Source organism: Anas acuta, chromosome 2 (genome assembly GCF_963932015.1).
Source record: "Anas acuta chromosome 2, bAnaAcu1.1, whole genome shotgun sequence".
In the NCBI taxonomy this organism is placed as follows: Eukaryota; Metazoa; Chordata; class Aves; order Anseriformes; family Anatidae; genus Anas; species Anas acuta.
In genome coordinates, this window is record NC_088980.1 from 589,107 (window position 1) to 616,622 (window position 27,516).

The 27,516-nt window shown below is 72.8% G+C and overlaps 3 protein-coding genes across 12 annotated transcripts; 2 read left to right on the plus strand and 1 right to left on the minus strand.

The window, feature by feature from the left end:
- The first annotated feature begins 2,136 nt into the window (after positions 1–2,136).
- Positions 2,137–3,762, plus strand: TMUB1 (transmembrane and ubiquitin like domain containing 1). Its single transcript, XM_068673120.1, has 2 exons — positions 2,137–2,728; positions 2,913–3,762. The coding sequence occupies exons 1-2, from the start codon at positions 2,295–2,297 to the stop codon at positions 3,265–3,267; spliced, it is 789 nt and encodes a 262-aa protein (XP_068529221.1). The 5' UTR covers positions 2,137–2,294; the 3' UTR covers positions 3,268–3,762.
- A 265-nt stretch (positions 3,763–4,027) lies between these two features.
- On the plus strand, positions 4,028–12,294 carry FASTK (Fas activated serine/threonine kinase). 4 transcript variants are annotated; one of them, XR_011093579.1, is made up of 10 exons: positions 4,028–4,135; positions 4,319–4,982; positions 6,547–7,017; positions 7,487–7,635; positions 7,744–7,952; positions 8,110–8,269; positions 8,433–8,524; positions 8,721–9,345; positions 9,579–9,693; positions 11,713–11,737. XR_011093579.1 is itself a non-coding variant. In XM_068673058.1 (10 exons), exons 2-10 carry the CDS (start codon positions 4,364–4,366, stop codon positions 11,797–11,799), a joined length of 2,556 nt encoding a protein of 851 aa, XP_068529159.1. In that variant the 5' UTR covers positions 4,030–4,135; positions 4,319–4,363; the 3' UTR covers positions 11,800–12,294. The 4 variants fall into 4 exon arrangements, 2 of the variants coding, with proteins under 2 accessions (XP_068529159.1, XP_068529160.1); XR_011093580.1 differs by having other exon boundaries at positions 4,030–4,135; positions 7,744–7,931; XM_068673058.1 differs by having other exon boundaries at positions 4,030–4,135; positions 7,715–7,952; positions 11,713–12,294.
- On the minus strand, positions 12,286–27,492 carry SLC4A2 (solute carrier family 4 member 2). 7 transcript variants are annotated; one of them, XM_068673048.1, is made up of 23 exons: positions 27,363–27,492; positions 21,236–21,370; positions 19,416–19,587; positions 19,097–19,332; positions 18,885–19,009; positions 18,574–18,800; positions 17,863–17,999; positions 17,521–17,701; positions 17,302–17,437; positions 16,935–17,118; positions 16,725–16,839; positions 16,452–16,636; positions 16,135–16,348; positions 15,835–16,056; positions 15,587–15,735; positions 15,305–15,499; positions 14,999–15,226; positions 14,771–14,860; positions 14,366–14,532; positions 13,703–13,956; positions 13,423–13,592; positions 13,059–13,232; positions 12,286–12,946 (listed from the first exon to the last, which is right to left on the minus strand). In XM_068673048.1, the coding sequence occupies exons 2-23, from the start codon at positions 21,293–21,295 to the stop codon at positions 12,866–12,868; spliced, it is 3,702 nt and encodes a 1,233-aa protein (XP_068529149.1). In that variant the 5' UTR covers positions 21,296–21,370; positions 27,363–27,492; the 3' UTR covers positions 12,286–12,865. The 7 variants fall into 7 exon arrangements, with proteins under 7 accessions (XP_068529149.1, XP_068529144.1, XP_068529145.1 ...); XM_068673043.1 differs by having other exon boundaries at positions 18,885–19,332; XM_068673044.1 differs by lacking the exon at positions 27,363–27,492 and adding an exon at positions 25,957–26,360 and having other exon boundaries at positions 18,885–19,332.
- Between the last annotated feature and the right edge of the window lie 24 nt (positions 27,493–27,516).

Here is a 27,516-nt window from a genome sequence, read left to right on the forward strand (position 1 = left end):
ATATCCTGGCAAGCCAGCCCCGTTCAAACAACATCTCCCCGGGAATGCAAACTGCAGCCCCAAGCCGAGGAAATCGGGCTTTGCTCTAGGAAGCAAAGAATCCAAGAGGGATTTTGGGGTCGTGTGTTGAGGTAATTCGATGCAGAACCGCCCCGGGAGCGGCCAGAGCTTCACTGGGGGTTAACCGAGGGGGGGACGAGCGGGGTGGGGAGCAGGGGGGCCTCGTTGAGGGCTGCGCCAACACAACGCCCCCGCCAGCTCGGAAGATGGGGGGGCTGCACGGGAAGGGGGAGCTGCACCGCGGGGCTCAGCCGAACCGAGGGAATCTGTGCCTGCCGAGCAGGAGCACGGTGCCAGCACGGTGCCCGGGCTGCTGCTGGGCTCACCCTGCGTCCCCCAGTGTCCCCCAGTGTCCCCCAGTGTCCCCCAGTGTCCCCCAGTGTCCCTGTCCTGCCCGGACTAACACAGCTCTGCACACAGCGAGCTTAAAAATAAACCAGGGAAATATTTTTACATTTGGTAAAGGCTGAAGGAGGAGGAGGAGGAGCGCAGCAGCAGTGCCGGAGAGGGCTGCGGGAGCTGCTGCTCATCCATCCCCTCAGCCCAAGGCTGCTGGCTGACCGGGTTCACTGCGAAATATTGAGCCTGCCCTTAAAAACCTGCAGTGATGGGGAGCCGACAGCTTCTGCTCTATTCCTGTGCTCGGTTATTCTTAGAAAATCACCAAACTTTGAGCTCCCCTTCTGGAGGTTCGGCAGCCGATCCCCCCTCCCTCCCCCCCCCCCCAGCTCTCCCCACGTCTCGGGGCGTTGCGGAGCCGTCGCCGCCGTCTCCTCTCCCAGCTGGAGCCTTCCCACGCTCCCGGCCTTTCTCACAAGCTCGTGGCCTCGGCTCGCTCTGCTGCTCGTGCTCGGGGTCTCTCCCGCTCCTCCCGGCCTCCCCCCACCCCAGGGACCCCCACGTCCCGCTGCAGCCCCCCCCCCAGCAGGGGCTCACCCAGAAATGTTCACAAATTTGACAATTTCTGACCCTTTCTGAACCCAGCAGCGCAGTGTGCTTGCAGCCCCCCTCAGCTCTGTCCCCATGGCTGGGGGCTGTGCACCCCCTGCACCCCCACAGCCCCCACCAGCTCCAACCCAGGGCGCCCTGGCCCCGTGCACCGGGGGGCAGCGGCTGCACTGACCCCACGGCGCTGTGGGTGGTGGGAGCCAGAGCCCGAGGTCGGAGCACTCACGGGGGGCTGGGGTCTCTCCTAAAGGGAATTTGGTGCCCAGCCCCGTGCCCCCAGCACCTCCCCACACCTCGCAGGGGAGGAGGGGGGCAGGAAGCCTCAGCCCCCCCCAGCAGCCACCAGGCACGCGGTGAGGCTGGTATCGGGGAGCTCCTCGGGCAGGGGGCAGCGGCTGGGCGGGGAGGGGGCTGACAGCGGGATGTGACCCCCACAACGGCTGTCCCTATGGGCAGGGGCAGGGTCAGGGTCAGGGTTGGGGATGGGGTCAGGGTCGGGGTCAGGGATGGGGTCAGGGTCAGGGTTGGGGTCAGTGTTAGGGTCAGGGTCAGGATCAGGGTCGGGGTCAGGGATGGGGTCAGGGATGGGGTCAGGGTCGGGGTCAGGGATGGGGTCAGGGTTGGGGTCAGGGTCGGGGTCAGGGATGGGGTCAGGGATGGGGTCAGGGATGGGGTCAGGGATGGGGTCAGGGATGGGGTCAGGGTCGGGGTCAGGGTCGGGGTCAGGGTCGGGGTCAGGGATGGGGTCAGGGATGGGGTCAGGGTCAGGGTCGGGGTCAGGGTCAGTATCGGGGTCGGGGTCAGGGTCGGGGTCAGGGTTGGGGTCGGGGTCAGGGTCGGGGTCAGCATTAGGGTCAGGGTCAGGGGGCTTTCCCCCCGCAGCTCCTGCAGCCGCCAAAGGGCCGGGGGCGCTGCTGCTTGGAAAGGGACCGAGGGGCGCCCCCGCCCCGCCCCCCGTACCCCCCCGTCCCGTCCAGCCCGGCAGAGAACTACAACCCCCAGCATGCCCCGCGCGGGGAGCGCCTCCGCGCATGCGCCGCTCCGCTGCCGGCCCCTCCTCCCCGCCCCGCCCCTCCGGACTACAGCTCCCGGCGTGCCCCGCGCGGCCGCCCCGGCCGGGCGCTCCCGGCGTGCCCCGCGCGGGCGGAAGCGGAGCGCGGCGCGATGGCGGCCGGTGAGGGGGGCGGGCGGCGGGCGGGGGCCGCGGCTCGGGGCCCGGCGGGCTGACGGCGCCGCTCTGTGCCCGCAGGTCGGTAGCCGCCGCCGCCGCCGCCGCCGCCGCCGCCATGGCGCTGATCGAGGGCGTGGGCGACGAGGTGACCGTGCTGTTCGCGCTGCTGCTGGCCGCCCTGGTGCTGGGCCTCGCCTGGGCCTCCACGCGCGCCCCCGAGCCCGCCGCGCCGCCCCGCGCCGCCCCCCCGCTGCCCGAGCAGGGCCCCAGCGCCGCCCCGGCCGCCGCCGCCCAGCACAAGGCCCCCGGCCCGGCCCCGGCCCCGGCCCCGGCCTCGGCCCCGGCGGGCGGAGCGGCCCCCGATGGGCCGGGCGGGCCGGCGGCGGGGCTGCGGCCCCGGGCGGGCCCCGCGGCAGCGCGGCAGGGCCCCGGCGGCGAGGAGGAGGCCGGCCCCGGGGAGCCCGGCATGGTGCTGCGCCTCAAGTTCCTCAACGACACCGAGCGCCTGGCCCGGGTGCGCCCCGGGGACACCGTGGGGGCCCTCAAGAGGTGAGCAAGGGGCAGGCGCCGCCCCGGGGAGGTCCCGGTCCCGGCCCCGCCGCCGGTGGCAGCCTCGCCGCTGGGGCTGTGGCGGGGCCGGGCGGTCCCCGGGGTGCTGCAGCAGGGGGCGGGCGGGGGAACAGCGCTGGCGGGAGCGTGACCCCCGCTGTGCCCCCCCGTTGTGCCCCCCCAGGGCCTACTTCCCGGGGCAGGAGCAGCAGGTGCGGCTGATCTACCAGGGGCAGCTGCTGCGCGACGACGCCCAGAGCCTGGCGGCCCTGCACCTCACCCACAACAGCGTCCTGCACTGCCACATCTCCCAGCACAGCCCGGCCCCCGCGCCCGCCGGCCCCCACGCCTCCGCCGACCCCGTGCACGCCGCCCTCAACGTGGGCAGCCTGATGCTGCCGCTCTTCGTGCTGATGCTGGCCGTGCTCTGGTACTTCCAGCTGCAGTACCGCCACGTCTTCACCGCCACCGCCACCACCTTCCTGGCCGGCCTCACCCTGCTCTTCAGCTTCATGGCCTTCACCATGTACCGCAGATAGCGCTGCCCCGGGGGACCCTCCCGCCGGATCCCCGCGGTGCCGGGGGGAGCTCACCCGCCGCTCCCGAACTCGGGGGGAGCCCGGGCGATCGCCTGCGGCCCCGCCGCCCCTGGGGGCCGTGAGACTCAGCGTGCCCGGAGGAGCCGGGGCAGCCCCCAGCCCGCTGCAGGGGTGCATGGACACGCAGCCCGGCCCCGCCGGCACCGGACCCTTGCCTGGCGTGGGGCGAAGCGCTCTGCCGGAGCGGGCGGCGCGGCCGGGGGGAGCGGGTGGGACGGGTGGGGGGGGTCCTGGGGCGCCCCGAGCCCCCCGCTGGCTCCCGGTGCCGGTGCGACCCCCCCAGCCCTGTGCCCGTGGTGCCGGGGCCGGGCTCCGGGAGGTGCCGGGCACTGAGGGGGGGCCCGGAGCTGGGTGGGAGGGGGGGGGGGGGCTGCACGCCGGGGGCACGCGGAGCCCGCGCTGCTTTTAAGATTAAAAAGGAGAAAAACGGAGAAATGCTGCCAGAGCCTGGGGGGGGCGGGGCGGGAGGGAGGGAGGCCACGCCCCCAGGTTGAGGCCACGCCCCCAGTCGAGGCCCCGCCTCCCCTTGTGGCCACGCCCCCTCGCGGCGGGGGGCGGGGCCTCCCGCTGGGTGCACGCGCTCCGCAGCCCCGCACTGCGCCTGCGCTGTCACAGCCAGCCCCGCCCCTCCCGGGCCACGCTCCCCGATTGGCCGAAGCTCCGCGCACGCCCCGCCCCGGAAGTACGTCCCGCGCGCGGGGGGGCGGTCCCCGGTGCGCCGCGGGGGCTGTCGGGAAGATGGCGGGCTCGGCGGCCGGGCGGCGCTGAGCGCGGGGCGCGGCGGGTCCCGGGCGGCCGCGAGCGCCATGTACGGGGGGGGCGGGGCCTAGGGGGGAGGGGGCGGGGCCTGGCGGGAGGGGCGGGGCCGGAACCGGGCCGGGAACCGGGGCTGGGGGGGGGCCGGGGCGGGTACCGGGGGGGGTCGGGGCCGGGCTGGGCCGCACCGAGCCCGGTCCCGGCCCCGCTGAGCGCCGCCCGTTGCTCCCCGCAGGCTGCCCCGGCCGCTCGGAGCCCCCCGCGCCGGCCCGGCCCCGCCATGCTGCGCCTGCCGCCGTGGCTCCGCGCCCTGAGCCGCCCCGGGGCGCGGGGCGCGGCGGGCGCTGAGGGCGGCGGGGCCGGGACCGGGAGCGGAACCGGGATCAGGACCGGGAGCGGGGCCGGGAGCGGGGCCGGGATGCTGCCCGGCTGCTCGTGCGGCGGCAGGGCCGGGCCCCGCGCCGTGCTGCTGCCGCTGGACGCCTACGGCCATGGGCTGCTCCGAGCCGTGCCCAACGACGGCTGCCGGGCGCGGGGCCCCGCGAAGAGGCGCGGCTGGAGCTTCGTGCAGGAGCGGATGAGCTACGACACCTTCTTCACCATGAAGCGCCTGATCGAGCGCTCGCGCAGCGTGGGCGAGGTGCTGCGCTGGGTGACGCAGAACCCGGGCAAGGTGTCGGCCAGCCACTACCCCATCGCCCTGCACAAGCTGGGGCAGCTCCTGCAGCAGCAGCAGCAGCAGCAGCAGGGCCCGGCCGCCCTCAGCGGGGACAGCCGCGGGCCCGGCGCCGTGCTGGAGCAGCCCGAGTTCCAGACCTTGTGCCAGGCCATCATCAGCGGCTGCCCCAAGTTCGACAACTTCAGCATCGTCAACTGCCTCTACGCCGCCGCGGCCCTGGGTGAGTGGCCCCTGGGGGTCCCCTGAGCGTCCCGCGAGGGTCCCGTGCCCGGGGCGGGGCCGTGGGGTGCAGCAGGTGCTCGGAGGTGGCACGGGGAAGGGGAGCCACGGGTCCTGGTACACAGGGACAGGAGCTGGAGTGCGGCTGTGAGCGTGGGTCCTGCTGCCCATGCTGTGGGCAGAGGCTCTGCCTGGGGCACGCAGCGGGATGGGAACCAAGGGGGCTGCTCCTGCAGGAGCTGGGGCTCCGCTCCCTGCGTGTTCCCTGCCCAGGAAGCAGCCTCCCAGCAGCTCCGGGTTCCCACCCCCTGCCGCAGCCTCTCTGGCCTTGTTGCCTCCTTTCCGTCCCGCAGGCAGCGTCCCCAGAGCCCCCTCGTTAGCCTGATTAAGGCCTCGCAGGGCTCTGTTTTCCTCCTGCCTGGTGCGGAGGGATTACGTGCGGTGGCTGCCTGTGGCAGCAGGAGCCTGCCCTCCCCGCCCCATGCCCCACGCTGCCGCCCAGCCTCTCCTTGGCTCTGTGCTGCCCGTTCCCAGCTGCCTGCCGGGGGCCGTGCAGGACTCGGGGCCCTGCCAGAGGCGGGGGGAGGTCTGTGCCCCCCGCGGCCTCGCGGTGCTTTGTGTGTGTTGGCGCCGAGCTGCGGGCTGTCAGCCACCTCTGCCCGGAGCTGGGCTCCCCCAGCCTGCTCTGGTTTTGCCCCACACTTTGTTCCCGGGGCCGCCCCTCCCTGCTCAGCGGCTCGTTAATAAAAGCCCTCACCCGGCTCTCCGAGGGCTGCCCGGGGAACAAAGCAGCTGCTCAGACCAATTCTTCACTTCCCACCCCCTGACCGCTTCCCAGCTGACGGTAACGCGCCGCGACGTGCCCCATGCTGCCCGGCCCTCCTTAAACCCCTTTTAAAAACCCAAATCTTGTCAGCTGGCGCGGGAGATCAGTAGGCTCCGGGAGCCTCATACAGCGCGCGTAACGCTCCGTGCGCCCACTGGAAATATCCCTCCTGACACGCCAGGCTTGGCCTTTGCCATTTTTCGTAACCGCGCTGCGCACGTGGCCTCTGGTGGCCTCTCGGCCCTCTGTGGGTGGATAATGAGCCCGGAGCTGGGGAGCAGTGAGTGAAAAAAGCTCCCTGGGAGCTGAGTGCAAAGGGCTGCATCCGAAATACAAAATGGGAGAGGAGAAAGTCGGAAACGTGCAAAGAGCAACTCCAGCCGCATGGGCAGGGGTTGTTTGGTGGCGTGCCGACGCCTCGCCTGTTCTCTAAGCAAGGCTTTGAGCGCCTCGAGGTGCGGTATTCAGCCTGGGGACCTCCGGGGCCAGGAAATCTGCCTTGTTTTGCAGTTAAGTCAAAGGATTTCTGCGTTGGGGTGGCTGGGGACGCTCTGAGGGGTTTGCCCCACGGTGCTGACGGCCCAGCCCGCTCTGCCAGAGCCCTGCGCTTCCCTCGTCCCCTCCCTGGCCCACGCCCTGTGGCAGACCCAAACTCCTCGGGCTGCGTTCTCGTGCCCCGGCCCGCGAGCACGAGGAGAGGGAGCTGGTGGGGGGGTCCCTAACCCCATCCCTCCCGCAGGCCTGCCCGGGGAGTCGCCGCTGGTGCGGGTGCTGGAGGAGGAGTCGCGCAGCCGCCTGGGCCGCTTCAACCAGAAGGACGTGTCCATGGTGTTCAGCAGCGTGATGAGGCTGCACCCGTCCAGCCCGCACCCCCTGGTGGAGTCGTGCCTCAGCAGCCTGGAGCGGCACCTGGAGAAGGAGCGGCACCCCCAGACCCTCTTCCTGCTGCTCTCCTACTACCGGCTGCGCGCGCAGGCTCTGCAGGGCCACCCGGCCTCGGACCAGCAGCTCATCAACAACCGCAAGATCCTGCGGCTCGTCAGGCACACGCTGGGGCAGGTCAGCGCCATGCGCGAGCACGAGCTGGCCCTGCTGGACGAGATGCTGGCCCTGTGCGCCCAGGAGGCCAACAACAAGGCCCTGGAGGCCATCTTCAGCTCCCAGCTCTTCTACGAGAACCGCCAGGAGCGATTCATCCGCAGCATGGCAGGTAGGGGCAGGGTTCCAGCCTGCCGTCAGCCCCTCCCCGGGGCTCGGTGCCCTCTGCGGCCTCACGGCCTCGTGTCCAGCCCCAGAGCTCCCCTGGGGTTGTGCCAGCGCCCGCTGGGGCCATGCGGAGCTCCAGCCCCGCAGTGCTGGCAGCTGGAGCCCCAAGTGCTTCTGCAGCACCCTGTGGGTGAGCCCCTGCCCTGCCCCTTGTGCTGTGTGCGGGGGCAGCGGGGCTGCTCCCTGGGGGCTCTGCAGAGCAGCCCCCACCCCCTGCACACCGGGGCTCTTTGCCTGGGTGCCCGGGGCAGGAACCCCTCGGCCAGGAGCCCGACGACTCCGTGTTTGCCTGGGAGCTGCTCGGATCCTGGATCCGTTGCCAGGCTCCTGTCGCCTCCCCCTGCCCCTCGCCTCTGGGGAGCTGCAGCCCGGGGCCGGCAGCCCGGTGACGCCCGTGGCGCTGTGCCCCGCAGAGTGGCTTCCCCGCAAGGCGGAGAACCTGACGCCCTACACCATGGCCCTGATCGCCAAGTACGTGGCCCGGCACCGCCTGCGCGAGCCGCGGCTGCTCGATACCATCGCCAGCTTCCTGCTGAAGCGCGGGGAGCAGCTGGACAGCAAGGTGAGCCTCGCGCCCGCCCCGCGCCCGGCACGGGGCTGCCCGCGGGGCCCGGCCCGACTCCGTCTCCCTCCGGCCGCAGGTGATCCAGAAGCTGGTGTTTCCCTTCAGCCGCATGAACTACCGGCCCTCCAACCACGGCGAGCTCTTCCCCAAGCTGGAGGCCATCCTGGAGCAGAAGGCGGGCAGCTCGCCCCTGGCCACCGTCAACATCCTGATGTCCATGTTCCAGCTCAGCCACTTCCCCCAGGCCGTCCTGCACCAGGTCTTCTCCCCGGCCTTCATCACCAACGTTATGAGTACGTCGCGCCCTCCCCAGGGTAACCGCGGCCCTTAAGGCGTGGCGGTGAGGTGGAGGTGGGTCTGGACAGCCCCGGGGCCGAGCGGACCCCTCGGGGGGTGCTCGGGGGCGCGCGGCGGGGCACGGGGAGCCGCGGGGCCGCCTCCAGCCGCCCGTCCCCCTTCCCCCCCCCGCAGGCAGCCCCTACGCCCTCATCGTGCGCCGCTACCTCTCGCTGCTGGACGCGGCCGTGGAGCTGGAGTTCCGCGACTACAGCGGCCCCCGCCTCGACCCTCGATACCGCGTCCTGATGTTCGAGCACGCGCTGACGGCCGACGAGGCCAACAGGAAGTACAGGTGAAGGGGGCACACAGATGAGGGGGATTTTGGGGTCAGCACCGTCCCCGCGGGCACCCCGCCGCCTGTCCCCCGCAGCACGGCGCCGTGCGGGGCTGGGGGGTGCCTGTGGGGCGGGCTGGGGGCCTCGTGAGCCTGTCCCAACCCCTCTTTCCCTGCCCAGTTACAAGGGGCTGGTGGCCGAGGCGCTGCGGCAGCTGGTGGGAGAGGAGTGCTACCGGCAGGACGAGGTGCTGCCCCCCGGATACTGCACAGGTAGCTGCCGGCCGGGCTGGGTGCTTGGGGGGGCTGCAGCCCGGTGCCTCTGGGGTTTTCTTGGGGCAGAGCTGGCCCCGTTGCTGCTCGCTGCCCCCCCCCAGCACAGCCCAGGCAGTGTGGGGCTCCGTGGGGCCGTGGAGCTGGCATAGGGTGGGTTTGCAGGCGCTGCGCTGACCCCGTGCTGTCCCCGCAGACTTCCTGCTGTGGATCAACCGCTCGGGCACGGTGCTGCCCCTCTCCCGCGTCCCCGCAGCTTCCAAGGCTCCTCCTGCCCCCGCCGCGGCCTCCCCCGCCGCCGTCTCCCTGCGCTCCAGCGTGCTGGCCCTCACCTCGGACTTGCAGGACTTTGCCCCGTTCGCCCCGGAGACGCCGGGCAGCCCCCCGGCCCCCCGGGAGAACAGCCTGGCGGGGCGCTTCCTCTCCACGCTCTGCCCGGCGCCGGGGGGGCCCTGCTACCAGCCCCCCGCGGACTATTACTGCGGCCTGAGCAAAGAGTCCTCCCTGGAGAGCCAGGGCAGCTCCACCCTCAGCAGCCCCTCCGAGTGCCTCTCGGCGCCGCCCGCCGGCACCCCCGACTGCTCCCCCCGGGGCTCCGCCACCCTCTTCCAGTTCCCCATCGGCAAGATCCTGGAGGAGGAGGCGGCGGCCGCCTGCCCCCCCCGCGAGCACGGCTGCTTCCAGGGGGATCAGGCCCCGGAGGAGGCGGACGGTCGGAGCCCCCCGCCCGCCGAGGACGCCTGCCCCCCGCCCTCCCCGTGCCGGCCCAGCCCCACCCGGGGGCCCGGCGAGGGGCCGCCGGCAGCTGAGGAGATCCAGAGGTATGAGCACAGCCCCCGTGCCCCCCACCCTGTGCCCTGTGGGGTCAGGAACTGGGGCGCAGCGTGTCCTGCACGGGGCACGGCTGCTCCCCCACCACCACGGGAGGGGGGGGCCCTTCCCCTGCTGCCCTCCTGCGCGGTCCTGGGGAGGTGGGCGCGGGTGCAGCCCCCTTGGGTGCAGCCCCCTTGGGTGCAGCCCGCGGCGCTGCCCTCCTGTCGCTGTGTCCCTGCAGGGTGGTGCTGTCGGTCAATGACAAGTGGCATTACTGCCAGAACTCCGACATCCTGGTGGGCTCACGAGCCATGCGGGACAGGCACCTGCGGCTGCTGGGCTACTGTCTGGTGCAGGTGAGTGCCCGCGCGGCTCCGGGCCCCCCTCCTCGGGCAGAATCCCCTCCTCCTTGTGGCATGGGCGGGGGGTGGGAGCTGGTGTCACTGCCAGGGAGCTGCCCTGACACCGCTTTTGGAGGCCGGGCGGCTTTGGGAGGTGGCAGCGAGCCCTCGGCCAGCGCCCCGGTGTCTGCATGTGCTTTGGGTGTTTTGTGACATGTTCAGGAGGTGCCTGGCCGGGGGCTTCCTGCCACGAGCACCCCGCGCCCACCCCGCGTGCCCCCCGCAGGCAGTGGCAGGCAGCAGCGGGGTCGGACACCCCAGCAGTGCCACGTGGCTCTGTGGTTCCGCTCCCTGTGCTCGTGGTTGCTGAGCTCTCCCTGCTCCTTTGGGCAGCCCTTACAAAAAGGAGGTCCCCGGGCAGTTCAATTTCTTCCCAAGCTCAGGCCCCGTCCCAGCTCAGCTCTTCTTGCTCTTCCTGTCCGAGGTTTGCTTCCTCCTGGGGCACTGCCCGGGGCAGGGCTCTGTGGGGCGGGCTGCTCGGTGCCACGGCCCCGTCCCAGACGTCTCCAGCACTGTTGGTTTGCTGTTCCCTGGGTAACCCGCCCCAGTGTCCAGTCCTGCTCACGGACAGATCCTTTCCTTACACGTCAGGAAGCATCCTGCTGAGGTTTAACTGGGATTTCCCATATTTTAGGTGTGCCCATTGCCTCGGTCCCTTCCCTGGCACCCCTTGGGGACTGGCTTTGTCCCTACCACCTCCTCTCTGTGGGTACGGTGCCCCCAGTCCTTCCCCAGCCTGAGCCTGTCCCGGTGCCCGGGGCTGTTCTGGCTGCAGGACCCGGCCCTGGGGCCCTGCCCAGGGGCAGCGCAGGGACCTGTGGCCCTGTGCCAGCCGTGGCCCTGCCGCCTGCAGCCTCGTTAGGGTGCTCAGCGTCATTTAGCTCGTTAGTGAGGGTGTGAAATGCCTCTGGCCCCGTGCTGCCTCCTGGGGCGTGCTGCCAGGGGCTTGGCTGCAGCTGGACCTTGTGCTCTGCTCTCAGCCCTCGGGGCTGATTTATGTCCTGCTGCTGCCCGTGGCGCTGCCACCTGCCCATGGGGCTGCCCTGTGCTGCTGGCACAGCCCTGGCCGTGTCCCTGTCCCTGTCCCTGTCCCCGCGGTGCGTGCCAGCTCCCTGCTGTGCGCTGCTGGGCCAGGAGCTCTCCAGGCTCTGTCCCCTGTCCCTGCAGGGCGCTCTGCGTTGGCCCCGCTTCTCTGTTAGCTGGGGGGGGGGGCTGAGCAGTGCCGGGTGCCTGTGGTGTAACAGGGACCCCCCCAGGGCCCCCCCTGCCACATGTGGGGCACTTCCCCCTGGCCCCTTCCGGCCCCGTGCCCAGCTCCGTGGCTGCCTCTGCAGGGCTGGAGCCTGCGGTTTCCTCGGTTTCCTCCATCCCCGGGGCAGGGGGGGCAGGGGAAGGTTTCCTCTGCAGCCTGAGAGTGCTCTGGGGGAGCACTTGTCCTGTGGGGTGATGTGATGGGTTGGCCCCCCCCTGCTGCCCCCCCTCATGCACCAGGGTCTGGGGGCACAGGGGATCATTTAGGGTCCCTGGTGGGCTGCAGGACAGCAGCGTGTGGGGTCAGGGTGAGCGGGGCTCAGCTTGGGGCTCTCCTCTGCCAGGGGGTTGCATGTGGGGGGGCTGCTGAGCCCCTTCCCCTTCTCCTTCTCTGTGGCCACAGTCCCTCTCCTGTCTGTGGGGCAGAGACCCCAGGGCCGCCCCCTCCTCTCTCCCAGCAGCACGGTTTGTGGAGAAGGGAGGAGGAACCGCGGGGTCCTGCACCCTGTGCCTGGGGCGGGGGCTCCAGGGGGGGCTGCGGGGTGCAGCCGGAGCTCTGAGCCCTGCAGGGTCTGGCTCTGCCCAGCGTGGGGCTGGGGAAGGGTCCTGAGTCCCGTCCCTCCCCCAGCCCCTGCTCCTGTAGGGTCTGCCCGTGCCTGGGGGGGGTGAGGGGGGGTCGGAGGCAGCCTGTGGGGCTGCACTGACGCCCCCGTCCCGTTTCAGCTGCCCTACACGGAGCTGGAGAAGGTGAGTGGCATCGAGGAGGCCAAGCACTACCTGCGGCAGAAGCTGAGGGAGCTGCGCTTCTGAGGGGGGGGCTCGGCCCTCGCCGGGTGGGCGCTGGGGCGGGCGCAGAGCCCCTGCCAGGGGCTGGGGGGGGGGGAGGAACGGAGCCGCCCCCTTCCCGTGGGGAGCGGGGCTCGGCCGCGGGCACCTGCTGCGCGCCGTGGGGCCGGGGTGGTGTGAGCTATTTATTGCCGTGAGCGTGGGGATGGGGGCGCGACGGGGCCGCTGCGTGGCGGGGCCGGGGGCTGCGTGGCCCCTGACGGCCCCCCCCCGGCCCCGGGGTCGCTGGAGGGGTCTGGTGGTCCTAGGGGATAGGGGGGGGGCCGGGGCCCCCGAAACACTGCTCGGGGGGGGGGAGGCTCCGCCGGGCCCCCCCGTAGGGGCAGTGGCAGCCCCGCAGTGGGGCAGGAGGGGGTCGGGCAGGGCCGCGGCCACTTGCACAGGGGCTGCTCCCTGGGTGGGAGGAGGGGGGTGCTTGGGACGCGGGGGTTAAATTTACAATAAAACTGGTGAAAAGTGTGCAAAGTCCGGTCTCTTTATTCATCCGAGGCTGCGGGCTGCCCCCAGCCCCAGGGAGCTGCGGGGGGGCGGCCGCGGGCCCCAGGGCCAGCAGCCCCCCTGCCACGGGCGCTGCGCGGGTGCTGCCCCCAGCCCTGCCCTGGGCGCTCCTGGTCCCGCCGCGCTCGCTGCCAAGCTGTTTGGTTCTTGCCAGTGCAGTTACATGAAACGCGGGGGCGGGCGGCTCGAACGCCTGATTGTCGGGCCGGGGTGGCAGAGGAGCTGGGGCAGGGCACGGGAGTGCTGGGGGGGCTCTGCCCCACGGCGCGGTCAGGACATGGCCGGGGGGAGGACCAAAGGCACGGGCCCCCCGCGCTGCAGCGGTGGCGAGCGGGGTGCCCCAGGGGGTCCCCGTGGGGTGAGGCCGCGGGACGGCTTCTCTTTGGCAGGGGGCCCCCGGCCGGCACAGCGGAGCCCCGGGGGCGTGGGGGGGCACAGGGGGGCCCGTCCCCGGCTGCGCAGCCGCTGCCCCCAGCCCCGTGCGGGGTGGCAGCTCCGGGGCCCCGCGGGCGGCTCGCGGGCTGGCACAGGCTCACACCGGCATCGGCATCTCGTTGTACTCGTCCACACCTTCCCGCTCGTCGAGGATGGGCTCGGCCTCGTCTGCGTCCAGCTGGGGGAGCGGGGGGCTGAGCGTGCAGCGGGGGCTCCCCTGACCCCCCCCTGCCACCCCCGTGTCCCTCCCCGAGGAGGGCGCCGCGGCGCACGGCGGGGCCGGTACTTACACACTTCATCTCGCGGTCGGTGAAGATGCGGCTGAGCAGGCACATGCGGAGTGGCACCGTGAGGATGAGGATGAAGGGGAAGGCCAGGGAGGCCACCGTGGACATGACGGCCCACAGCACGGCCAGGCACGCCAGCTGCAGCCCGGTGAAGAGGTGCATGCGCAGCGTGCGCACCTGCGTGGGGATGGGCGTCAGGGACAGGGCACACAGGACTCCGCGTCCCCCCCACCTCACCCTGCTGTGCCCCCACCCCCCAAGCCCCAAGGCAAAGGTCCCACAGGTGCCCTGGTGCCCCTGACCCCGCTACAGCCCAGGGTGCCCCAGGGGAGGGTCCCACCCGTGGCACCCCCCCCCCCCTTCTGACCTTTTTGACGTAGGGGACATCAGGGTGGTGCTTGGGGGGCATCAGCAGCAGCTGCAGGCGCTCGTAGAACTGGATGCCGTTGAGGGAGGTGACGCCCATGTAGAGAAAGATCCCGAAGAGCACGGCCAGCGGGATCTCCTGCAGCAGCTTCCCGATGACGATGGACAGCCCTGCGCAGAGGGGGTGTCCGCGTGGTGCCCCCAGACCCCTCCCAGCCCCCCCCCCACGGCTGCCCAGGCCCCGTGTCCATGTGGGACCCCACGGGCAGGGCTGGACCTACCGACGAGCACGGCCACCAGCAGCCCGGTGACCCGCTGCTCCTTCACCTCCTGGATCTTGGGCTTGTCCCCGGGCGCCACGGCCTTGCTCATGACGGTGAGCGCGTTGGCGTGCGTGACGGAGCGCACCGTGGCCGCGGCGAGCCAGGGCAGCCCGAAGAGCGCGAAGAAGCCGCCCATGGCCACGATGAGCAGGAGGTCGAGGTGGAAGCCAGAGCCCTTCTGCAGCATCCGCTCCTTCTTGCTGATGATCAGCCTGGGCACAAGGGTGGACTGTTGGCATGGCTCAGCACGGCACGGCACAGCTTGGCAGGGCTCGGCACAGCACAGCGTGGCTCAGCACTACACAGGATGCTATGGTTCAACACGGCACGGCTTGGCAAGGCTCGGCATGGCAGTTTGGCACGGCTCAGCACAGCATGGCACAGTTTGGCATGGCTCAGCACAGATTGTCACAACTCAGCAAAGCATGGCACGGTTTGGCATGGAACAGCTCAGCATAGCAAGGCATGGCACAGCACGGCACGGCACAACACAGCACAGCACGGCACAGCATGGCATGGCATGGCACAGTAAGGCATAGCACAGCATGGCACGGCACCCCCTGCCCCGCTCATGCCCCGCAGGGTGCTGCTGGGCCCCCATCCCGGCCCCGCCGCGCTCACGTGGTGATCTGCGTCTCCATGAAGATGAGGATGAAGACGAGGATGGCGGGGAGGCCGCTGGCCACCATCATCCACACGGGGAAGTCGCTCTTCTCGCCCAGGGGGTTGATCACCCAGCCCCGCTTTTCCGGGGCCGTCACCGAGAACCCGCTGGGCACGCTCAGCTTCTGTGGGGGGCACAAAATAATGGGGGGGGCACTACAGGCTCTGCCCCCAGCCCCCAACTCCCTGGGAGCGAGGAGGCCCCTGCCCCACACTAGGGCACAGGGGCACCCGATGGGGCTGGACCCCCGGGGCTGGAGGCAGGGGGGTGCCAGGAGCCCGAGGTGGCCGAGTGACACCCCCCGGGCCCAGGAGGGAAGGGGGCTAGGGGGGGTCCCGCCGTGGCGGCCGCCTGGTGCTGACCTGCGTGAAGGTGTCGTGGATGCTGTAGTCCACCAGCACCATCACCAGGATGGCAATGGGCACCCCGAAGTCCCCGATGAGCCGCCGAATCTGGAGGCAGAGCAGCGTCAGCCCGGCCCCGGCCCCTGCCCGCCCCCCCCCCCCCAGCTCAGCCCTGCCCCCTCAAAGCCGGGCTCACCCCAGGGCCCCGCGCAGCGCCCGTGCCGCCGTCCCGCCTGCCCCACGCACCCGTCCGGGGAAGAACCGGCTGTTCTTGAACTTGCGCAGGAAGAAGGCGATGAAGAAGGTGCCGGCCATGAGCACCAGCGAGAGCAGCGCCGTGTTGGGCCGCCCGGTCACCTTGGTGGCGGCGCGGCCCCCCGTGCCGTTGGCCGGGGCCGTGCTGCCCTCCCGCCAGGCCTCCGCCTCCGTGCCATTGGCCATCGTGCAGTTGTGCAGGGGGTGCTCCTGGAAGATCTGCGGCAGCGGGGGGGTGGGCTCAGGCCCGTCCTGGCCCCCACACTGCCCCGCAGGCGTCCTAGACCCGTGGCTCACCTTGACCAGCTTGGAGAAGGTCTCGTAGATGAAGATGAGGGAGATGAGGAAGGCGAAGATCTCCTGCGTGAAGCGGGAGACGAAGCGCACCAGGAAGCTGCCCTCGAAGGCCACCATGACCAGCACGATGAGGATGAGCCAGAAGCCGATCCAGACGCGCCCCACCAGGTACTCCAGGTCATTGGAGGTGCAGAACTGCGGGCAGACAGACGGACGGGTGTCAGCAGCAGGGACAGCCCCAGGGCTGGGCGCAGCACCCAGGAACGTCCTCCCCGCTCTCACCGTGAAGAAAGCCTCCTCAAAGACCAGCAGGGGCCCCGAGAAGCCAATGACGAGCAGGGGCTGTGCGCCCAGCAGGCAGAAGAGCACGCCCTGCAGCGACGTGGAGATGATCAGCTCTGACACCCCGATCAGGTCCTGCGTCTTCTCCCCTGCGGGCAGGACAGGGTCAGGCACAGCAGGCGGGGACAGGGCTGCGGCGCCTCCAGGTCACCGCCTGTCCCCAGCGGCACGGCACCCCCCAGGCTCACCCAGCAGCCCTCCGAAGGTGATGGCCGGGGACAGCGCGGCGAAGTAGATGAAGATGACGGCGGCGATGCACTGCGGGTTCAGCGCGTCCCTGAAGTCGCTCAGGTACTTGGGGTAGCGCCGCCGCACGTCCCGGATCAGCCCCCCGAAGGGCCGGCCCGTGCGCCGCAGGGGATCGTCCTCGTCCTCGCCCTCGCCCTCCACCACCTTCAGCTTCAGCAGCGCTGCACCCGGGGCAGAGGATGGGCGGTGAGACCCCACCACGCCGCCCAGACCCTGCCCGGCCCCGGCCCCAGCGGCACCTTTCTCCTCGGGGGACTTGGGCTCCAGCAGCAGCCTCCGCTCCTGCTCCTCCCTCTTCTTCAGCATCTCGCGCTGGAAGTGGGCGACGCTGCGCAGCAGCTCCTCGCCCTGCACCTCCGAGGGCGGCAGCACCACGCTGCAGTCCAGGAACTCGTTGATGGCGTTGAGGAGGTCGTGGCGGTCGTCGGCCAGGTAGGCGGCCTCGTGGAATTGCTGCGGGACGGCGGGGTCAGAGCCCCCGGTGGGGGATTCGGGCAGGGGACGCATCCAGGACACGTTCCTGAAGCCGGGACACGGCCCAGGAGCCGGCGCTCACCTTGTCGGACATGAGGGTGGAGATGGAGCGCCCGATCTCGTGGTAGTCCATGTGGGTGCTGCTGGGCCCCAGCAGCACGAAGAGGAAGCGCACGGGGACGGGCACCTCCAGCACCGAGTCCAGCTCCACGGCCTCCTGCAGCCGCACGAAGGCCATGGTGGGCTGGTCCAGGAACTCCACGCAGCCTGCGGGGTGTCCGAGGGATGCAGGGGGTCACCTTGGGGTGCCTGGCGTGTGGAACCCCCCCCACCCCCCCTCGCCACCCCTCCATACCCACAAGCACCACTGTGGCCTCGGCGTTGTCCGGGATCTTCTCCAGCAGCTTCAGCTCGTGCTTGGACTTGGAGCGAGTGATGCCAGCCGGGGGCGGCGGGGCCAGGACCTCCCTCTGGGGGGGCAGAGCTCAGGTCAGGGCCCGGCCCGAGGATGAGGAGCGGCTGCAGGACAGAGGAAGGTTTTGGGGGGGGCGGGGGCCGGGCTCACCTCCCGCTCCACGTCGATCCGCGTGTCGTGCTCCACGGCGTGGCCGGCGATGAGGGGCTCGGTGACGGCCGGCTCGCTGCCCTCGCCCACGTGGTTGGTGCTGTGGTGGTGCACGAGCAGCGAGCCCAGGCTGCCGGCAGAGATGTTGCGGGGGAAGGAGAAATCCTTCTCGTCGCTCGGGTGGCTGCGGGACAAACCCAGGGCTGTCTGCGGGGGCCCCACCTCTCCGCGTGCCCGAGAGGCTCCTGGTACCGGCTGCCCCGGGGGAGCTCCCGGTGTGGACTGGTGGCACCAGGGACAGTGCTGTCCCCGTGGGGAGCAGAGCCCAGGGGAATGGGATGCCATCGGGTCGCTGTCCCCTGCTCACCTGTGCTTGAGCAGCAGCGCCCGCAGCACGTTGGCGCGGTCCTCAGCCCGGATCTGGTCGGTGATGACCATCTGCTCCACCACCTGGTGAGCCACCCCCGGCAGAGTCTTCTGGTCCAGGTCGAGGAGCACGGCACCTGGGGCAAGGGAGCGGGGGCTGAGGTGAGCAGGGCCAGGGGTACGCCTGCCTGCACCCTGAGGGGCTGCCCCCCTGCCCTACCGTGGGACAGGGTCTTGCGCAGCTCCAGGAGGCTGCGGAAGGACAGCGAGGCCACGTGCGGCTTGCCCCAGCGGTCCGTCTCCTCCTCCACGTCCTCCTCAAACTTGATCCAGCGCGCCGTCTCCTTCCACTGCAGCTCCTGGTTCTTGTCCACCACCAGCTCGTTCAGCTCCACGAACACCTGCGGGCACAGGCGGGTCAGCGGGGACACCCCAGGGCAACGGGGGACCGGGCACTCGCAGCCCCCCTTCACTGGGACCTGAGTGAGACGGCTCCTCTGGGGTACCCCGGCGAGCAGAGGGACCCCCACCGTGCCCCAGCCCCCCCGGGCGCAGCCCCCACCTCATGGGGCTGCCGGTCCTGCTTGCGGTGCCGCGTGCTCGGCTCCTTGTGGTCCTTGCTGACGTGGACAACCTGCGCCTTGGCGCTCTTCCGCACGAGGTGCCGGCGCACCCCGGGCACGTCCTCGAAGCGGTGACCTGCGAAAATGGGGACGGATGGAGGTGGGGGCAGGCGGGTAACCCACGGGGGGCACGGCCCTGAGAGCCCCCCGCACCAGGCAGCCTTGGGGAGCCCGTCCCCAGCAGTAGCCCCCCGGCAAGCTCAGAGACTGCAGCTGGGGCAGGGCAAGCACCACCACAGGGCCGGGGGCCACGGGAGCAGGGGGTGGGATTCAGCCCAGGAGGACGGGGGCTGCACTGGCGGGGGGGCACCAGTGAGGAGCAGCCCCGTGCACCCCTTGCCAACGCGCTGCGGGTGCGCTGAGGGCAGAGAGCTCCCCAGGGAGCTGTTATGGCAAAAGCAGCCCGGGAAGTCCCGGAGCTGCAAGCTGGAGAGCCCCTGGGGGAGGCATCGCCGCCGCCTCCTGCTCCAGCCGCCCTGGGTGCCAGCCCCTGGCCGCGTGCCACTGGCGCTGCTCCTGCCCGTCCCCGGCGCCCGGCATCCCCTGCGCCCACAGCCTGCGCCCAGCCCTGCCCGGCCCCAGCCCGGCTTTGAGGTGGGCAGCGCGGCTCCGTGCCCCCCAGCCCCCCTCGCCCCCCTGAGCCCACTCACTCTTCATGTAGTCCAGGTCGGCCGAGGCCAGCGTCTGGGCCTCCGACTCGTCCGTGGGCATCTTCTGGTACTGCGCCTGCTCCGCGCCCGTCATGCTGCCGATCCGCCGCCTCTCGTGGAGGTTGTAGCTGCGGTGCCCCAGCTGCGACTTGGCCGCGGGGCGGCCGGGGGAACCGGCTTCCTCGGCGGCCGGGCCCTCTGCTGAGCGTCCCTCCTCGGCATTGGGGCTGCAAGGCAGGCAGCACCCCGGGGCTGAGCCCCCGCTGAGCCCCACAGGACGGGGCACCCGGCCCCCCGGTCCCATCGCTCACCTGGCTGCCCTGGCTGCCTTGGGGGACACGGCCCTGCAGGGCTCTGCCGGGGGGGCTGGCGGTGCCGGGGGTGCTGCCGGCTCCTCTGCGCGGCGGTCGGCCGCCTCGTCCTCCTGCAGGAAGAACTGCGACCAAGAAAAGGGGAGAAATTGGCTCCCACGGGCACCAGCAGCCCCCCGGCCCCCGCGCTCCCTGCCCCGAGCAGCCCCCACCTGCACGGCCTCCGTCGGGGCGCCCTGCAGCAGCTCCTCGGCCGAGCGCTCCGTCTCCGTGTCGCACGCCTCGTCCTCATCCTCTTCGGCCTCCTCGATGGTGGGGGTCTCCCCGGGGGCAGAGGCGCGGGGGCGCTTCTTCTTGCCCTTTTTGGGCGCTCCCTTCTTGCGGCGGGCGTCGGGGGGCAGGTGGGTGGAGAGCGGGTGGTGGATGTGGTGGGACGACTGGCGGTGATCTGGGGGGACGGGGCGGGGTGGGCGCGCTGCCGCCCCGCTCGCCCTGCCCGGGGGCCCTGCCCGCGCCCCCCGCCCCACTCACACTCGAAGTCCTCCTCGCCGTAGCTGCGCCCGGCCTCCTCGGCGTTGCGGGGGTGCGAGTCGCTCAGGATCTCCTCGAAGCGCTCCACGCCCAGCGCCTTGTTCAGGTCCTTCTCCTCCTCCTCCTCCTCCCCAAACTTGGGTGAGCCGGGGCCCAGCGCATCCTGCTCGGGCTGCGGGGGGGGGGCGCGGGGCTGAGCGGACACCGGGCCCCGCAGAGCCCCCCGGGCCCCCAAACCCCCCTGACCCCGCCGCGCCCCCCGGTGCCGCCCCCCGGTGCCGCGCCCGGTCCCTGTCCCCGCCGTGCCCCGGGTGCGTGCGCTGGGTGCGGGCGCGGCGCGCCCCGGCCGGTGCCGTCCCCACCTGAGTCATGGCGGAGCCGCGCGGAGCCTCCCCCGGTGCTTCCCCCGCGGCGGCGGCGGCGGCGCTTTATGGGGGCGGCCGGGAAGGTCACGGCGGCGGCGGCTCCGTCCCCCCCCCCGCCTCGCCAAATATTGACGGAGCCGCCCCGCGCCCGCCTCAAGGTGACAGCGGCGCGCAGAGGGCACCGCGCCGCGCCCGCAGCATCCCGGCACCGCGCAGCCCCCCCCGGTAACGCGCGGCCCCCCCCCGGTAACGCGCCCCCCCTGGCGTGTGCGCGGCGCCCCCCGCGCTGCGCGGAGCCTGCTCGGGGCTGCCCGGCCCCCCCCCCGCCCCCCCCCCTTGCACCGTCATCCCGCGGGCACGCACGGCCCCCCCCACCCCGCTCCCCCCCCTTCCCCCCCCCCGGCCGTGCCCGGGTCCCTCTCGGGGCCGCGCCGCCGCCGCCGCCCCCCCGGAGCCACCCGGGCTGCACAAAGAGGGGAGGGGGCGCTGCCAGCCCCCCCCATAAACACCGCAATCCAGGCGACCCCAAAGGGCCCCGCCTCGGAGGGGCTACAGAAGCCGAGCAGAGCCCCCCCGGCCCCCCCCCCCGGGGGCTTCCCCCACCCCCAGGCTGCGCACGCCGCCCCCACACCCCAACCACCAGCCCCCAGCTCTGAGCAGCCGCAGCGCCCTGCTGCCCCCCCCCCAGGACCCCCCCATCGCTGCCTGAGCTGTGAGCGCAGCCCCCAGCCCTGGCCCCCAGCCCCGTGCCCCCACGCTGACCCCTAGCCGAGGACCCCCCCCCCCCCCGTGCCAAACCCACCCCCGGCCCTGGCCAGGCGTCACCGGGCACCGTCGGCCCCCTCCGTGGGTCCCCGGGGCTGAGCCCTCCCCATCCCAGGAGTGGCTCTGGCGGGCGATGCCCCACGCCCCGGGCACGCTGGTGGCACTGCCACCGGCCCGACACAGCCTCGGGTCCCAGGGTGGGTGGGGACAGGACCCCGTGGCCGGGCAGTGCGGGACGCGAGGCCAGGGCTTACCGGGGGGTGCAGGAGGAAATCCATGGGTGGCGGAGCACTGAGGAAGGGGCCGGGGCCACGGCGCCTGTGCCACCCGCAGGTCCCATCCCCGATCACGTGCCGCGGCGATGGGGCCGTGCCCAATGGCTTGGGGCAGCCATCCCGCGTGCCACGAGGGGTTAATCATTAACCCCGCTCCCGGCAGCCCCAGAAACCCCAGCAGAGCCCCGCCGTGTGCTGGCACCGGGCACGGCACCGGCACAGCCTCCCCTCGAGGGCACCCCCAGCCCCACAGCTCTGCCCCACGGCAGCGCACCGGGCTGGGCACCGTGCGGCCCCGCGCTCCAGCAGGGCCATGCCGTGCCGTGCCATGCCGTGCCATGCCCCTGGATGCTGCGGTTCCCCAATCCTGGCAGACCACCGCCCGCAGCCCCCCGGCCCCCCCGGCCCCACTTACGCTCTCGAAGGCCGACGAGACGATGTGGTGGATCTCGGAGGACACCTGGGAGTGGCTCATGGCGCTGGCCGCGGGGCACCCTTAGCCCTTCTCCTTCTCACGGGGTCTCAGAGGGCGGTGTTGGGACAGCATAACCTGGGGGAGCAGAGCGGGGGGCTCGGGGGGGGCTCCCCGTGAACCCTGCGGGGCCGTGCGGCTGCCCAGCCGTGCCCCAGAGCCCCGCACCGGGTGCCACCTCCAGCCCCGCGGCTCCAGCGGTCCCGGCAGGGTGCCACAAGGAGGGCGGCCGCGGTTGGCGTCCCTCCGGCTGACCCGGGGGGCCGGGGAGAGAAAGAAAACAGCGGGGCGGGCTGCGCCCCGGGGCCGGCTCCAGCCGGGTTTGTCTTGGCCGCGGGGTCCGAGCAGGAGAGCGGGCGCCAAGACAAACGCCGGAGGAGAGCGGGGCCCAGGGCTGGGCTTGGACGGGGCCCAGCCCCGCGGCGTGACCCTGAGCGCACTGAGCCCGGCCCCGCGCGGCAGGGACCCCCAGACGGGACCCCCAGATGGGCACCCCTGTGGACCCCCACACCGCCCTCCTTCACCCCAAACCCCGCCACGCGCCCTCCTCCAGCCCCGCGCCCCCCACGCCCCCCACTTGCCCTCGGCAGCTCCCCGGGCCCCGGCTGAGCCGCGGGTGCCGGCGTGCCGGGTTTATTGCGGCGGGCGGCCCCACGTGACGGCGGGGACCGCGGGGTGGTGATGGATGACTGCGCCTCACATGGGCACCTCGCCACCCACCACCCGCACCCCTCCCGCCCCCCATCCCGCACCTGCGACCCCTCCGTGCGCCCCACGCCGCCGCCACCCCGCACGTGGGGTGCTGCTGCTGCGGGCTGCTGCCCTTCCCCAGGCTTTAAGGGGGCTGCTTGACCCCCCAAACCCCGCTGGCCGTGCCCCCGGGAGCGGGCGGGAGCGGCCCTGAGCCACTCTTTCCACACCGCGGGGTTTTCCAGGAGCCGTCCCCGCAGCCCCGTGCCCTTGCCAAGGTGGCTGCTGCCCATCAGCACGGGGAGGCGAGGCGGGGGCAGGCACGCTGCCGATAAGGACGGTGTTTGTGCGCCGCCCCCAGCCCGGGGTGCCTGGCCGTGCCCTGCCAGCACAAACACCGCCACGGGCGGCACGGGGCCACGCTCCCCCTCTCCCCATCCCGTGCCCGGAGCCGCGGCCGGCCTCGAGGAGCTGCGGCCTCGGTGCCCGCCAGGACTGCGGCTCCTCGGGCACGGCTCCGGTGCGGTGCCAGGCCGGGCACGGCGCGCTGCCCGCGGCTGCTGGCTCTGGGCTCGGCGCTGCCCGGCTCCGGCTGCTCCCTAATCCCGGGGCCGGAGCCAGAACATCCACATTCCAGCCGAGCGAGCGCAGATTAGCGACCTGCCGGGGCGCCCGCCAAACCGCCGCTGCCACTCCCCCGCCGCCGGCCGGGGCGCGGGATGGGGAGCCCCGGTGTGTGCCCCGCAGCCCCGGGGAGGGACACGTCCCGCGGCCCCCGCGGCCACCGCACCCTGCAGGGCATGGGGACGGCCGGGAGGCCCCAGTTCCCATCATCTCCGCAGGAATTGCGTGGCTCTGGTCTCAGCAGTGCGCCCAGCGGGGCTGGAACTGGGGGGGGACACAAGCTGGTGCCTGCTCCGGCAGAGCCGGGACCCCCTAAATGCCCCCTGTGGTCCCCCAGCCCATAGGGCTGCAATGGGGGGAGGTGAAGGGGGAGGGGGGGGTGCTCTGCTGTGCCAGGCAGCACCCGGGCACGGGGATGGGGAGGATGAGCCACCGGGCAGCAGCAGCACGTGCTGAGCACGCAGGGGGGGGCACAGGCACCCACAAGAGCCCGGCTGGGCGCAGACGGAGCCTCCATGCGGCTCCAGCCCCGCTGGGGGGGCACGGCCACGGTGCCCCCATCCCAGCCGCACCGGGTGGGCAGTGCCAGGCCCCCACCCAGGGGTCCCAGGTCCGGTGCAGGAGCGCGCTCGCCGCTGCCCTGAGAGGCTTTGCTGCGTTTAATCCTGGCTGCAGCTCGCAGGGCTCAGAGCCTCGTAAACACCTCTGGGACTGCGCTGGGCAGAGCGCAGCTGGGAAGCGGCCCTGAGCCGTGTTCTCATGGCACCAGGAGCCGGGAGACGCACGCTGACCCACCTCCAACCCCTGCCCCTTACCCAAAAGGGGGGCTCTGAGAACCGCTCCGCTCCCCCAGCCTTCGGCGGTGCCACGGCGGGGACCCAGCGGGACCACGGGGCCGGCAGAGCCGCAGTGCCCGGCCACAAGGGCTGCGGGCGCCCTTGGCTGACCCCGCTGGAAAGGGTGACGGGCGCCAGGCCCTCTGCTGCCCCGCTGGGGCTGAGTCACCGCGAGCGCGGCCGGGCGGAAACGGCTCAGCAGCTCGTGCCGTGTGGCCGGGAGAGGAACCACGAGGAGCCCTGAGTCAGGGCTCCCGCACCGGGCACCCCGCTGTTCCCGCACCCGCTCCCCGCAGCCCTGGGAGGACACCCCGGTCCCTGCACCCCCCAGCCCCGCAGGAGCCCCCCGGGGCCCGGTGCCCCCCGCAGCAGAGCCGGTCCCGCAGCGCTCTGCGTGCGGCGTTTCCCAGGCCCTGGCGCGGCACAATGGGCTGTTGTTTGCCGGGAACAATCCCGCTCAGATAAGCAGGGCAGGTCCCCGATAGGGAGCTAGGGCTGCCAACACCGCTCTGCCCCATTAATTACCGCCTGGCTCCGCTCGGTGCCTGTGCGTGAGCCGGCTCTGCTGCTCCCCCCACCCCGGTGCTGCCGCCGCATTCCTGGGGCCAGCCTCGACCTGCCCGCCTGATCCCGCCTAAGACGATTACAGGGCATCGGCCCGGCCCCGCGGCACCACGCCTGGCGCTCCCGGGGCTGCTCCCGGCCCCGCCGCAGCCCTGGCAGCACCCAGCAGCAGCTCCCTGGCTGCACCACCACCACCACCACCACCACCACCACCGCTCGTGCCCGTGCCACCGGCCACCCACGCGAGCCGCACGTTTGTGCCCGCAGGGAGCAGCCTTTGGTGGCCGCTGCCCCAGGTTTTGGAGCCTCATCCGCAGCCTGGCCGCGGGACCCAGCCCAGCCACTGGGCCTGGGCCACGGGCACTGCCCCTGGCACGCTCCGGGTGCGCTGCCACCGGCTCAGCGCGGCGCTGGGCAGGCTGCGCCCTGCACCGGGTGGATGTGTCCCAGCCCCAGCCCTGCCCCGGGCAGCGGGGCGAGGAGCCCCGGTGCCACGGCCGGCAGCCCGGCCCCACACGGGAACCCAACGGGGGCTGCGTGGTGATGGGCACTGCTGACCCCATAGGGCTCCTGGGGCCTCGTCCCCCCAGGACCCCCACTGTGAGCTGCCAGAGGTGACGCTGCACCAGGTCACCAGCAGCCATGGGCCCCCCACCCCTTCTCATGGGGCTTTTTTGGGGGGAATGTCCCCATTTCCCATTCTGTATGCACAGTCCCCCACCCATCTCTCTGCGCATTGTGTCCCCGCGCACCCGAGGGGGACCAGGGACAGGCACAGCCCCACAGAGCTGCATGCACCGCCCCGACCTGGTGGGATGGGGTCCCTGTGACCCCACGGAGCGCAGGCTGGGGGTGCTGAGGGGGCCGGCACCGTGAGGAGCCCCCGCAGCCCCCAGCCCCACACCGTGTGGGTCATGGGACAGCGTCCTCCCTCTGCAGCAGGTGGGCTGCCCTGTCCCTGTCCCTGTCCCAGTCCCAGTCCCAGTCCCAGTCCCCACCACGGCACCAGGAGCTTGGTGGTGACAAGGAGCCCCCAGGGGAGCTCAGCCCGGGGCACCCGGCTGCCCACCCCATCCCACGGTGGCGGGAGGATGAGGAGGAATTTGGTGGCTGCAGCCGCTCGCTAATCCCCCTGCTGCTGCCCAGGACATTCCTCAGCTCTCTCCTGCTCCGGGCGCAGCAGCCAGCGGCACCGCAGCGGCACCAGCCCGTGACCAGCACCCCAAAGCTGAGCCTCCTCTGCACCCCGGGGTGCCGGGCTCACCGTGCCCCCCGTGGGTCACCGCGCGTCACCTGCTGTGGCCGTGCGCATGCGGCCACCCCTGAGCCCCCCGTCCTGGTCCTGCCACCCCCCTGCTCACCTGGTGGCTCCGTGTGGCCCCGTGAGCCCCCGGCAGAGCCGGGCCTGCAGCGCAGGGGGTCGGGGAGCCCGCGCCCGCTCCCACGGCCATGGCAGGCGGCGAGGGATGGAGCGGGGCCCGCTGCCACCAGCACGCCGCAGCCACCCTGGGCACGGCTCCCGTGGCCGCCGAGGTTCTCTAGACACTGCAACTTCAGAAGCCGCCACCAAAAATATCCTCCTCCCCCCGCTCGGTGACCTCAAAACAACCGGATCCAGGGGATGAATCACGGCGCTGCTCCGTGCGCACGCCCACACGCGGTGCCACCGCCACGGCCCCGGGGGGCCACCCCCCACCCCCCCGGCAGCACGGGGACTCGGGGCCACGCGGGGAGCTGCCGGCCAGACCCCGCAGAGCCCCGGCCCGGGGGGCTCCGTCCCACAGCAGCCGCCAGCCCCTGCCCCATCCCGAGGGTGCGCCCGGGGAAGGATCAGGCGCGGCCGTGCCGCGGGCTCGGCACGGTGCCCGGGGACAGGCGCCGGCACAGCCCCTGACCCCCGGCTGGGCTGGGGGCTGCGTGCCCCCCCTGCCCCTGCCCGGCCCCACTCACCCCATCGCCCGGCGCCGCGCTCCTGCTGCTCCTCGCTCCCGTGCTGGAGGCCCCGAGGGTGCCCCAGGGACAGGATTGTCCCCGGTGGGGCCGGGAACCCTTGGCACAGCCCCTGCCGCGGGCTGAGCTGCCCGCTGTCTGTCTGTCTGTCTGTCTGTCCGTCCGCTCTGTGCCAAGTGCCCGGACACCGCCGGGAGCTTTTATACCGGGGCGCGAGGAAAAAAAAAAATCAGCAGCAGCAGCAGCAGCGAGACGCTTTGTTCCGTCAAGCCTGTAGCAGGCCACTTCATCCAAAGCCCGCTCCGCTGCCAAGTCCCAGTAACTGTTCGGAGGCAGCCACACCTCTGCGCGCCGCCAGGCTCCCGCTGGGCACGGGGGGGCCGGCGAGGGGCGAGCGTGGCCGGGCTGGGGGCGGCTGTGCCTGGAGAGGCTCCTGGGGGGGACGCGGGGAGGGTCGGGGGGCACCAGGGCACCGGGGACCCGGCTTCACCGCACTGGGAGCCAGCGTCCCGCAACGGGACAGGCACCGGGCGAGGGGCACGGGGGGGACGCAGCAGAGGGGATGGGGGGCTCTAAGGGGGGGGCAGCCCCGTTCCTTGTGCCCCCTCCCTGGCTCCATCGTGGTGGGGTCGGGCGGTGAGCCCGGGCTGCGCGGCGCTGCGCTCCCCGCTAATCACAGGGCTGTGCCGGGGCACGGGGCCAGGCTGGGTCCCACGGCTCCCGGGGGGGGGGGGCTCCCCGCTGCCCGGCCCCGGGGTCACCGCTGTGCCCCCCCCCGCACCCATCCTGGCCCCCGTGCTGCCACCCCCGGCCACGTCTCTGCCAGCCCCCGGGGGGGGGTCCCCGGGCTGGGACACGGCGTTTCTCGGTGCCCCGTGCCATGGGGTCACCGGGGGTCACCGGGGGTCACTGGGGGTCACCGGGGGTCACCATGCAGGGTCCCCACCGAGCCCCCCGGCCGTGCCCCCCCCCAGCTACGGGTGCGGGCAGCCATGGGGGGGGGGGGGGCTGCACACCCACCGGTGCTACCGGGAGGGGCACGTCCTGGGGGGGGGCTGCCCCCCGGGGGGGGGGGGTCCGCACCACCGGGTGGGCTCGGGACCGAGCAGCACCACGGGGCCGGGACCCCCCCGGGGTTACCGAGCGGGGTCCCCCCCCCCCCCAAAGGAGCACCGGGACCATCCCCAGCCCCCCCCCGAGGCTGCCCCGGGCCCGCGGCGCCGCTCCCCAGTCCCGGAGCCTTGCGGCCCCGCGGGGGGGGGGGGCACCGAGCCCCACCGGGACCGGGCCGGGGGGGCTCGGGACGGCACCGGGGGAGCCTCGGGGCTGCACGGGGGTCCCGGGGGCTCCCCCCCCCCCACTTCCAGGTGCACCCCGTCGGGGCTCGGAGCGGGCCGGGCACTTACCGGAGCTCCCCCGCCGTGCCGGGCCGGGCCGGGCCGGGCCGCTCTGCTCGGGGCGGGGCGGGGCGGGGCGGGGGGGGGGCGGACCCGGAACCCGGCCCCGGGAGCGGCACCGGCGGGGCTCGAACCCGCGGCCCCGGGGACACGGAGCTGGGGG

What these genes read in the sequence shown, in the direction of transcription:
- FASTK (XM_068673058.1), top strand. Translation starts at nt 4,364, where the DNA reads ATGCTGCGCCTGCCGCCGTGGCTCCGCGCCCTGAGCCGCCCCGGGGCG. An exon ending in ATTCATCCGCAGCATGGCAG is followed by an intron (nt 7,018 to 7,486) that starts GTAGGGGCAGGG and finishes TGTGCCCCGCAG; the next exon opens with AGTGGCTTCCCCGCAAGGCG. An exon ending in GCAGCTGAGGAGATCCAGAG is followed by an intron (nt 9,346 to 9,578) that starts GTATGAGCACAG and finishes GTGTCCCTGCAG; the next exon opens with GGTGGTGCTGTCGGTCAATG.
- TMUB1 (XM_068673120.1), top strand. Translation starts at nt 2,295, where the DNA reads ATGGCGCTGATCGAGGGCGTGGGCGACGAGGTGACCGTGCTGTTCGCG. An exon ending in ACCGTGGGGGCCCTCAAGAG is followed by an intron (nt 2,729 to 2,912) that starts GTGAGCAAGGGG and finishes GTGCCCCCCCAG; the next exon opens with GGCCTACTTCCCGGGGCAGG.
- SLC4A2 (XM_068673043.1), bottom strand. Translation starts at nt 21,295, where the DNA reads ATGAGCCACTCCCAGGTGTCCTCCGAGATCCACCACATCGTCTCGTCG. An exon ending in CGGCGAGGAGGACTTCGAGT is followed by an intron (nt 19,333 to 19,415) that starts GTGAGTGGGGCG and finishes CCGTCCCCCCAG; the next exon opens with ATCACCGCCAGTCGTCCCAC. An exon ending in CCACCCTCATGTCCGACAAG is followed by an intron (nt 16,349 to 16,451) that starts GTGAGCGCCGGC and finishes GCCGTCCCGCAG; the next exon opens with CAATTCCACGAGGCCGCCTA.